General features: G+C 33.8%; 1 protein-coding gene across 5 annotated transcripts in view; it reads right to left on the bottom strand.

The window, feature by feature from the left end:
* Pcca (propionyl-CoA carboxylase subunit alpha) overlaps window positions 1-12,217 on the bottom strand; it is a 402,547-nt gene that overhangs the window by 211,565 nt on the left and 178,765 nt on the right. For 4 of the 5 annotated variants that reach the window (XM_023560628.2, XM_023560629.2, XM_003477596.5 and 1 more), the window contains exons 13-14: window positions 4,526-4,669; window positions 3,069-3,143 (exon numbers count right to left, since the gene is read on the bottom strand). In XM_023560628.2, the coding sequence (XP_023416396.1) occupies window positions 3,069-3,143; window positions 4,526-4,669 (219 nt within the window). The remainder of the gene's footprint in view (window positions 1-3,068; window positions 3,144-4,525; window positions 4,670-12,217) is intronic. The other variant, XM_063246987.1, reaches the window with a different exon arrangement.

The raw sequence follows: 12,217 nt of genomic DNA, 5'->3' as shown, positions 1-12,217 counted from the left end.
TAGGCCTTTAATATTTTAATTTAGGCAATTATCAAGGGACCACATGTAGAACCTCTTGTCTACAATATCCACATGAGAGTATGATGATGGCTTTATTACATGGTGACATCAAAAGATAAGGCATAGGCTCATTCTCTTTTTAAAAATCACACACTATTATTCCCCTTGAGGTTTTAAAAGAGAACATTATAACATACCTAGAGGGCTTTTATTTCTGTATTTGCAAACACAAACAAAAATAAGGGTATTTGCATTCACATTCATATATATGAAAATGTTAACTTTAAATGAAGGCCATTCAGGATACTTGCACAATATAGTTGACTTTATATTTTCTTAAAACATCGAGACACAAACTAAATTTAAATTCAATGTTGATAAAAAACTTGAAAAGAATTTGTAGGGAGGCTTTGAAAGTAATAAAATCATAATCCACCTTCTCCTAACATTTAAATGGCCTCAAAATGGCAACTGGCAAGTAGGTTATATAATAGAAAAGATACCTGTGCACTTTCATTTTCTTAATTTCAGTACCAAAACGTTGAAAAGCTAATTCTACCATGTCATCTTTAAAACCAAAGTATACTTGCTAAAGCTGTGCTTAAAGCTGAGACTGACATTGCCCTTAATTATATCTATTGTGCTATATAAACTGCTGCAAAGCTAAAAAGAACTTTTGATGTTCAATCCAATGATAAAAGAACATAAACAATGAAGAATATTTATTATATCTCTTAGAGTTCATAACTTTTTTTTTTTTTTTTTTTTTTTGAGACAGAGTCTCACTAGGTTGTGCAGGCTAGCCTTGAGCTCCCTTATGTAGCTGAAGGTGGCCTAGAACTCACAGTGATCCCTCTGCCCCAGTCTCCCAAGTTCTGGGCTTAGAGAGGTGTGCCACCACACCCAGCATAGCTTAAAATTTTAGTTACCTTCAACATTATTATCCTAAAAGTTTCCAATTTGAAACTGTAACAAAACATGGCAATCCTAATTTACAATTTGTTGTTTACACAGCTTTTTTCCAAATAATCAGCTATATTTTATTTCTATTAACCAATTAAAAGTCAAATCAAGTTCCCATTTTTCCATGAAAACAAAAGCTATATAAATTTGCATTAAACACTTTAAGAATAAAATCAATGGAACCCTACCAAATCTCTGAACACAACAAAACTGTGGTACAAAAGTAAATTTATTAAATATGGTGATCAAAAATCAAAAGAAAAATCTTCAGATTTGCCATTTCAATAAATTTCAGGCTTAACGATGCTTATAAAAACTACAAACCATTACTTAACTTTGTTCAAGTGACCAAAAAAGGTAAGAGTCAAAAATGGTTTCTCAAGTTAACCAAATCAATCTCGGTTTAAAAGGCAAGGAGGAACAACAAGCAACAATGACCACAACAAAAACACCCAAGCACCTCTGTACAAGATTCTCAAACCACAGCTCACAAATCTCTAACATAATTAAAATTTCTTCCTTCAGTACCACAGCAGACCCTGAAAAACTATCAGACACCTCCCACTCTTTATTCTCAATTCACCTCTCCCCTAAAGCACAACTCCCAGCCCGCCATGTCTACCTGACAAGTGACAGCCCAATCTGATTAAATGCTTCCAAGGGAGGGGACTCATGGGCCTCCATGACAGGCCAAAAGTGATCACCATGGAGATACATAATTACAGCTGTCAACGCATCTACTGTCCTGCTGACATCAATTTGATTGCTCCCAGCAATAATGATAGACAAAGCTTAGTGTGCACTCTCCTGTACCCAATCACTTTATCTATTCCTTGGTCCATTTAGCTGACATGCAACATTCACACAAGCAAATAACAGCAGTAAGCAGAACATTTAAGGCATTTTAATTGTTTTTTCTTTCTATGGATGGCTCACAACTGCAAATGTTATTACATAAAACTCCTGCTGCAGCATTAATTGAAGAAAGATTTGGTGGGACAAAGACTGTAGGGGGTACAGTTTGTCCATTATCACTTGTACTTTCAACAGGTCTCACGTTTGAAAATTGCAAATTGCAAAAACTTGCGAGGGCAAAATGTTTGACATCCTGTTAGCTATTACAACATGGTGAAAACTTTTAACAACCAGAGTAATCATTATGAATTCTTATTTAATACTTCTTTGTTTGATTAAAAAAGTGTTTAGCTATGTCCCTGTGATACTTGTTTTCTCATCTGCTATTTAATGTCACATAATGCCTGTTAAATCTTTACAATTTTTTTTCTGGCTTCAGGCTTTGAACACAGCATGAAGTCTCCAAGCCCAGAAAGGGTCAAGTCCTTTAGAAAGCACATAGACAAAAACAATTTAAAAAGTGAAATAAATCACATATCCGATAACATCTTCAAATTCAAAATTCTTCCTGTAATCTTTTACCATTTTTTTGCCAGTAATCAAATGGAATAATCATATTCACAGATGGTACAGCCTTGTCATCTACTAACATAATGTCATATATATGTACTTATTACCTTGATTAGGAGAAAGGGTATGCCCTTGTTCTTTTTATGCAACAGTTATTTAAAGAACAATGATTAAATATAGAAAACTGTGGAGTTAAATAGTGATCACTTTTTCTCAATTCATGCAAACGATATGTATTTTTAAAATATGTAATAGAATGAGGCACATTTTGTTTCTCTTAATCCAGTTCAGTTAACAAGCTAATTTTGTGTTTGAGCTTCCTGATACCTGACTGTATAGGGAAATTAAATTTACTGAAAAAATTAAATTGAAACTTACAGAAATAGTCATTTCCCACTCTTAGGATTCCATGACCTACATCATGATGATTTGGAAATGACTGATAATCTTATAAAATATCATTTATGCAAACAGATATTTCTGAGCTTCCCTGGTCAAGTGAATTCTAACTTTTCTTGAACACTTTAAAGTATCAAAAAAAACTTTAACTCAAAAACTGATTCCCCATGAGTTTCATTTGTCCTTTGGTTTACACTGTCTGGAGTTGACTTCTTTAACATAAAAGTATGACATAAATCAAGACTTTAATCCCTCATTGATATTACAACTTAATGACTTACACCAGGTAGATGTATAGGTTCTTGGTACTGAGACAATCTCCCAACAGACGGTAAACCAAAAGACTTGTAGGGGTCCTGAAAGTTCAAAGGAAAGGAAGCACAGTCTTTGAAATACAAATCAGCACAAGTAAGGTTAAATACAATGAAGAAACATTTATAGGTCTAGTTTTAATATACAGTATTTACCAAATCACAGATTTCAGAATGTTACTGTCTTATCCTCTATACAATTTAGAAGTATATCTAAAAACCAAACAGAATTACCAGCAGAATTTAGCCTGACCTTGATCATACTTTATTGAAATTGGTAAAATTCCAACTTTTTATAAAACTTCTTAGAATGCCTTAGGCAAAAATAAAATAACCTAGGCTCTACATCAAAACATACTCAAGTTCAGAACAACAAATGTGGCTCACTAAAGATTTGTTTTTCTTACTTCTCAAAACAGCTCACATATGGTAAAACTTGAGAATCTGGGTTCTTCAAATAAAGACCTAAAAAGAAACTCTGCACGTGCTTCTAGATATGTATTCCATTTGTAAATATCTTAGGTCATCTGAATAAGTTCAATGTCATAAAAAAAGACATACTCAACATGTGATAAAAAGCAAGAACAATAATAATTACAACAAAATATATGTTTAAAGCTACTTAAAAAAGATTTTAAAACAACTTTCAGTTTTTTTTTTTTTTTTGTTCTGTTTTTTTGTTTTTTTCCTTTTTATCGGTACCAGGGATTGAACTCACAACTGCCTGCTTGCAACGCAGGCGCTTATGCTGCTGAGCTAAATCCCCAGCCCCTAACTTTCAGTGTTTTTAATTGCACATACCACTGATATTTTTATATTGACATACATTTTGTATGTCATAAAGCAAAAATACAAATGTTACTCTGTGTTCTTGTCTTAATCATGTCAGAAAAGCATTTTCAGATGTAGAATGTGCTGTTACGCAATTTATATAGTTACAAAAGTACTGAAATAAGACTTTGAATGAAACCCATAATTAAAATTATGAATTAAAAGTGCATGTTTTACCAAAAGCTTTATAATTTATATTTCAGTTATTACTTTCATGTAATCATAAGGGAAAAAATTTAAAGAAAAAATACAATAACTAGCAAGTACCCAGGTTAGGCTCTTTTAACTATTTCTTGCTAATGCAGGCCTGGATACAAACAAAAAGCAAACAAAACAAAAACAGTGGTCCATTCAAGCTCAGGAATATTTAACCAATGCTTTGTTCCCTGTTAATGGATTAGTAGCTATTTTCCTAACCAAAATATATGAAAATTCTTTAAATTAGTTAATTATGTTAAAATAATTTAATTTTTTCTGGTTTAATTATGAGTTACATGCTTGACACAATATAAAACCCTAACTTTACCTGTTGTCTAGTGCACCAGGTCTCCCAACTCTGGGCGCAACCATCCTTCCTCCCAACATCATCCATTTACCTCAGCATAAACCCGACATTCCACTGCCCAGCCGTTGATAGGAATATCAGCTTGTCTGTGTCTCAGAGGGTAACCCTTAGCAACACGGATCATTTCTTGCACTAGGTCCAGGCCGGTAATGCATTCTGTGACAGGATGCTCAACCTGCAAGGCCAAGATCTGCCAGTCAGTGGGTGAAGAAAAAGGTAAATAAAAGAAATAAACAAGAAAATTTTCAAATGTTTTTAGTAAATGAAGTCAACTACATTAAACAATAATGCTTGACTTAAAATCCTCAACAAGAATAAAATGAGGGGCTGGGGATTTAGCTCAGTGGCATAAGCACCTGCCTTGCAAGCAGGTAGTCGTGAGTTCGATTCCTGGTACCGATTAAAAAAGAAAAAGAAAAAAAGAATAAAATGAAAGAATAAATACAATATGATACATAGATGACAGTAAAAAAATCTAACACTTAGAAGTACTTATTACTTCTATATTACACTTCCTAATTTTAATTTACTTGTGGTCCAAAAATGTTTAATAATTTTAATTTGAAACATCTCAACAGAAAAACATAATAATTTTATTGCAGTTCTCCAAGTGGCTGATTATCAACCTATTCTGCTACAATTAACATGGCATCTACCAGGGCAGCTTATGATTTTCCAGAGCACTAGTCCAGCCTAAGTCTCACCCACTTCCATGCTTGCACTAACTTGTCCTGACAAGCAACCAGATTAGCGTACTCTTGCATCAGTGCAGTTTAGCAAAAAGGAGCAGATGGATCCCGCAGGTTGCTTTCCCTCCAGACTAGCCTGGGTAGTGCTTAGCATGCACAATTGCAAGACAGAGCTAGTGAATCACTCTGCTCCTTCAGCAAACTGCTGCTAACATTTTTGGCTGAAGCTGTCATGGGAGTCCTCGGTCCAGCATACTAACACATGGAATACGAATGTACAAAACATGTGCTGACACATAGGCATAAGAACAATAATATATGCCATTATGAAATGATTAAACATGTGAAAATTCCTAAGTTTGTGTGAACATAAAGCCACTTAAAGGGATGGGGATATAATTCAGTGATAGAGTACCCAGAGGTTCTAGGTTCAAGGAACCTAGGTTCTAGGAACCTCCCTCAAACAAAAAAGGCACTCACAGTACCAACAAAGAACAGACACTCTGGTCTAAAGCCTTGAATCAGATTTAAAATTTTAAAAACTTGAGTTGAATTTGCTACTTTGATACTAATTCTTTTTCCTTGTGAAGATTATGTTCCAAATGCATCATCACAATAGTTTTTTTTATCATGACATGTCACATTTCACACATGGACACAGGAAAAGGTCAGTGAACAAATGAATTATCTTCCCATCTTCAGCTACATTAATTGAAGGACAAGACTTAGTCATTATAATAATCTTGAAGCTTATTATAAGCAGACAATGCCATGGTCTAAAAAAAAAACCTTGGTAAAAATAAACAGATGGCACCCATAATTAGCTCTGTGTGTGTTATGAGTTTGTTTACAGTTTCAACAACATTTTAAGACATTTTGACATAATTTTAATGACAAATCATTGCTAAAATAAGCATTTATACTTTGTAAAGTAAATCTGACACTAAACAAAGATCTTATTAGGCAGTTTAAAATACATATTTTGAAAGTAAATATGGTTTTGAGAGAATAAAATATATATTTTGAAAGTAAATTATGGTTTTGTGAGAAATAAGACTGTCTCTAATAAATATAACCAAAAAAGAAAAAAAGGAACGAACATAAAGATCTCTATTAATGTTAGGAACTAATTTAATGGGAAAAAACATCTTAGCACATTACACAGGAGGTGAGCCTACTATGTGCCCAGTATCTTCCAACAATACATTTTACATCCTTGCTGAGCAAGAAAACAATTTTAAAAGTTAACTGAATGATTTAATTTTCTCTTTCTATGACCAGTTCTCAGAAAAGTAAGTAGCACTATATCTCAAGCAAGTAAATACACATGGAACAAGTTAATGAATGAGTGAGCAACAAAGCCAGCCACAACTACGGTGAGTGGCAGAAGTGGGGATGGAACATCTGTCCCTTCAGAGATGATGTTACTTTCTGTCCTTCTTCATGAGGAAATGTGTATAGAAGCATATGGTAGCTAAAAATGGCCATACAAATGCATGCTGTTGTCTTAAAAACATGATGCTCTGATAGTTGAAAGATCCAAGTTCATTACGAGAGTCTATTTTACCTTAGAAGACATTACTACGCAGCAGCTGTGCAGAAAAACAAGTACACTAGAACCACTTTGGTTCTAATATGGACCAAATCTGGACCACTTTATACCAAAGTTAATGTTATGTAAGAGAAATACAGCACATTTTACAATCTAAATTAGTGAGTTCCAAGTAATTCAAAACAGAAGCAACTAAACTCATAACTAGCTTTTAAAAGTAGGAACTAAGCTAGTAACTACTTTTTAAAAGGTATTAGTACTTACGGAATTTAAAAAAATATTTATTCAGGTACAAATATCATAGAAGTCTACAAAACAGTTTTAAAATTTCTAAATTTTTCAGATTAAATATATCTTTTTCAAAGTAAAACTTGCCATTTTAAACATTTTTTAAAAGAAAGCTTTCTACACATCCTAAAGGTATTCAACAAGATATGTGAAAGAATGCCTTAGACTCTGAATCATCATCAGGAATTTTAAAAGGGTAAAAATTATTTAAATCATAATATATAGCTCTCTACTTTCAAGAATTTAGCTATAGCTCCCTTTTATAAGTTAAACTCAATAACTAACAGATCAAAACCAAAATATACAAAGGAAGAAAATGGCTTCCAGGTCAAAGTGGAGCTTTAAGAGAAGTTCTGAAAACATCTTTAGGAAGAAGGAAGAAAAAACAAAGGAGGGAGAGATAAGATGACAGGAAGAAAAGAGGGTAGAAGATGGTTAACTCAAAAAAAAGTTATAGAAAGAAAAATGAGTCAAAGACTAGTGTCAGGTAAAACCTCACCTGGTCCCACCTCAAAGAAAAATGTTAATTATAGAAGTCTGGTGTTAATCAACATCTGTTCTAGGAGCATTTTCATTGGGGAAAGCGGCTGTTCCTTTGTCACTTCTATTTGGGAAACATTAAATTAATCTAAGTTAAACAGGTTCTGTATGAAAAATTCTCAGTCATTAATGCATCACTTGTCCTGTGGTTCTCTAAAATAAAGATCTTATAAATTTCCTACTTTAGAGAGAATCTTTACAGGTTAAGAATTCCACGAAAGAATTTTATAAATACCTTAAACCTTCAAAACATAAAACTATACCCTTGTTATACTTTATTCACACTCAACAAATTTTTGAGAACTTGGCTTTATGCTTTCTCTATCCAAGAGAAATGTATTTGTTGCAAAAAACACATGAACAAGTAATCCACTAGATACTGTGTTTGCATTATACATTACTATATTAATATTCAAGTATACAATCTTATGGTTCAGAAAGCAAGAAAAATCCCTGATCGATGCTTTAAAAAAAATGAATATATGAGAAAAGAGTAAAACCAGGTGTTTGCCTTTAGTCCCAGCACACAGAGGCTGAGGTAGAAGGGTCACTGTGATTTCAAGGCCAGCCAATACATGGTGAGACCCTGTCTCCAAAAACTAAAAGAAAGAATAGAAAAAAAGACAAGAAAAAAGAAAGCAGTAAGTCTACCAAGTTGGCATTTTGAATTCTCAAATACAAATTTTTGATTGAAATAGTCACCAAGGTATTCCACACTATGAAGTCTATCAGCAGTTAACAAATCAGGTTGTATTGGCAATACCTCAGCTATCATGAAAAAACTACAATCATCAAATGTCCCATCAAAACTGGGGATATAGCTCAGCAGGCATAGTGCCTGCCTGGCAAGCTCAAGGTCCTGAGTTCAATTTCCATACAAAAAAACAAAAGGCTCCATCATGGGACAAAACCATGTTCAAGGGGTCAAATGAAAGTGTATAGTTTTATATAGCCACACTAAGTGGTCACAAATGAAATTTGTAAATGAAATTTTACAATTTCTGAGCTTGACAAGATGGCACACATCTATAGTTCCTACTGCAAAGGAGGGCCCACAAGCTCAAGGCAAATCCACTTAAGTTTGGTCTTCTTAACACCATTAAGCTGTCATCACTCAGTGTCTCTAGACCTCCCTTTCATTCCCTATTACTTATCTCTTACTATGAATTGCATCTCCTAATAAATAACACAGTTTGCCAAATAAAATAATGAGGGAAATTGGGTTTTGCTTCATTTCTGAGTGCTTAATTTCAGTGGTAATGAATCTTTAAAAAAGTAAACCTTTTTGGCATGGTGGTGTTATCTACTTTCATGTATTTAAAAATTATGATCTTAAATTCTGACACTGCAGTATCATCCAACTCTTGTGGTTCACTGAATACAAACTAGGAAGTATGCCAAACTAGAGAGTGAAACTATGATGAGATATTTACAAAATTTCCAAGTATCTTCCTTTACAATGTTTTATTAATGACAAGAGACAAAATAGTAACTATACCATAGAGCAATACCAAAGACACCACCTTAATTAAGCCAGTATCTCCAGTAAATGGGATAAGCAAGCATCAGAGCCTCCTGCCTGGTGCTCACAGATGCATTAACATAGGAGAAACACCACTGCTAGAGGACCTTTCCCGAAAGGCAAAGATGGAATCCAGCCATGAGAAAACAGACCAACTCAAAAGTGCTCTTTAAAAATGTCAAGATCACAACTGACTATGCAATTGATACAGGTTAAGAGAATACAGAGATGTAATAACTAAACACAAATGATACTGAGACATGATTTTTTTTTTTTACTGTAAAAAGCATCAGTGAAACAGTTCATGATATAATTTTGGATAGGATGATAGCAATATATTAATGCTAAAGTTAATATATTAATGTCAGATTTAATAGTGTTAGAGTCCTGATTTTTGATATTTTGGTTAAGTAGAAAAATTTTCCTGTTTTTAGGAAATACAGACATATTTGGGAGTAAAGGGGCACCAGGTCTACAATTTATTCTGCAGGGCTTCCAGTAAAAAGTATTACTTATTTATGGATATGTATATACTGTAGATATTGACAGAAAGATGAGACAAATGGGGCAGATGTTAGTGAAGGGAGTTCAAAAATTCTTATCTTTGCAAAATTTTCTATAAAAAGTTTAAAATCATTTCAAAATACATAACGTTAATCTATGTACAAGCAACATTATAAGGTTTTTGCTTTTTCCTATTATAAAATATTAAAATAAAGATATCTGACTTGATTAATATGCTCTTCAGTATAATCCTCCTGCTGTGTTAAATAAAAATCCAACAGGAGAAAATCCACTCAAATGAGTTCTCTGACTTACACTCTGAAATATGTTACTGTGATACTAATATCTAAAAAGTTTAAAAGTAGGTAAGCAGATAATAAGCAAATTTTCTTATAGGGCAGCAAGATTCAGCAAATTTTAACTACATATTTATGTTAATTTAAAATGAAAAGTAACACTGAAGGCAGTCTATGAGAGGAAAAAGTGCCTGGACAAAAGTAAAATAAATGAAGGTAAATTAACTTGGCCTGGTAGTGTTGGAGGGCAATGAGAACAGTTGACATTGAGTGGAAGAATTTTTGGCTCTTGTTTAGCAGCTAGTCAGTAGTGGCCTGACTATTTAGTCAAAGCAAAAACCTGCTCTCCCAGGTATAAAACCCAATGTGCATTACCATACCTAACATTTGTATGACATGCTATTAACTGACAAAATCCCTCCAGGTTCACAAACTTTTTCAAATCTTCACTATCATTTTACAGATGAGGCACAGGATACACATAATATATCCAGGGAGAGACTACTACATTTTTTTAGTACCCACATAATGTCATTTTCTTTTTTTTTTTTTTTTTTTTTTTGTCTTTTTTCTTTTTTTTATCGGTACCAGGGATCGAACTCACGACTGCCTGCTTGCAAGTCAGGCGCTTATGCCGCTGAGCTAAATCCCCAGCCCCATGTCATTTTCAATTAATATACTTTTAAGTGACATCTTTATTACATTAAGTCTAACATGAAGATATTACAAAGAGGTGGTAAGTATAAGCTCTCTTTTTTAAGCCTATATGTTGGATTCAGCTCAGAAAAGCAGTATAGGTATGATTACCCATTAAATATGAAGAAGTTGTTCTCTTATATAAAAATGAGTTGCACAATGATGTTTGACACAATAGTTCTCTTATTATTTTATTTTGTTACTACTCCTTCCTGGAAGGATAACTGATGTCTTTATTTTTAGTTTTGTTCAGAGAGGTTCTCTGTCCAGAACAAAATCTGATAGGTACCTATTAAAATTCTGAAGCTCTACCTCCTGAGAATACAAGATTTCAAAATAAAAATCTAAAGTTATTAGATTTTGATCCATAGGAATCTAAGACAAAAAGCATGTTGGAAAACAAGCCCCAACAGACCACTCCTGTAAACTCATCCTGAAATTCTGGCTATATTTCAGAGGAAATATGAAAACCTCAGTTTCTATTATGTGGCTTCTGTGTTGACTCATACAAGAATAAACAGATGAAAAAAGAAAAGGGAACTGTTGCAGATGGAATTGTGTTACACACATACACACACACACAAAACTCACATAACCCTCACTGCCTCAGAATGTAATTGTTATTTGGAGACAGGGTCTTCAGAGAGGTAAGTTTCAATGGAATCGTTAGAGTTGATCCTTATCCAGTATGATCTGAGTTTTTATAAGAACAGGATAGGACATGGAAACACACCACAATGGAAAGACTTCATGCAAGCCAAGGAGAGAGGCCTGCGAAAGAAAACTCCGTTCACATTTTGATTTTCGATTTAGGCTCTCGAACTATCAGAAAATTGATTTCATTGTCTAATTCACGTAGTCTAGGCTATTTTGTTATAGGAGCCCTAGCAAACTAATAGGACAACCAATGTGAAAACTTAAAATAGACATAAAAGTCCAGAAATCAAAGACAGCAAATTTTTTACCAAATCCTCTAAGTGCCTGACAAGTTTACCTCCTATACACATTTGTTTAACAAAACTTGTTTCCTACAACTTCCTAGTAAGACTTAATAAATAATATGAGAAGGCATTAACATGTCCTACATTGTATCCTTGGTTTCCCAGGAGATTGACTTCAAATGTCCCAGAATATCATAGTTCTTGCTCACTCTGTTCTCCCTGAGAACCACATCTGTCCTCTAAATACAACTTTAAAAGATCAGTTTTCGCCCAAATCCAAAAATGCCCAGATTCCCTTCCTAGAAGAGAATTTTACAAATTAGTTACAAATCTATATGGGCTTTAGAACCAATATGGTCAAAATGGTCATATTCCCAAAACTGTCATATAAATTAATGCACTCTTAATTAAACTACCAATAACATATTTTTTAAATGGAACTGAAGAAAACAACCCTAAAATTCATTTGGAATACAAGATACCTAGAACATCAAAAGCAGTTTCAGGCAACAAGGGCAAGGGCAAGGGGGTACCACAATCCCAGACTTCGATTTACACAACAAAGCTAGAGTTATAAAAATAACATAGTACCAGGCATGGTGGTGCACACCGGTGATCCCTGCACTTACGAGGCTGAGGCAGGAGGACTGCCGTTGAGTCTGATGCCTGACTAGGCAACATAAGCAAGTTCAAGG

The sequence above is a fragment of the Cavia porcellus genome, unplaced genomic scaffold, assembly GCF_034190915.1.
Source record: "Cavia porcellus strain 051 isolate PalLab524CR breed Dunkin Hartley unplaced genomic scaffold, mCavPor4.1 scaffold_4, whole genome shotgun sequence".
Lineage (NCBI taxonomy): Eukaryota > Metazoa > Chordata > Mammalia > Rodentia > Caviidae > Cavia > Cavia porcellus.
Note: the sequence above shows the minus strand (reverse complement) of the source record. Positions and strands in the feature narration are given on the sequence as shown.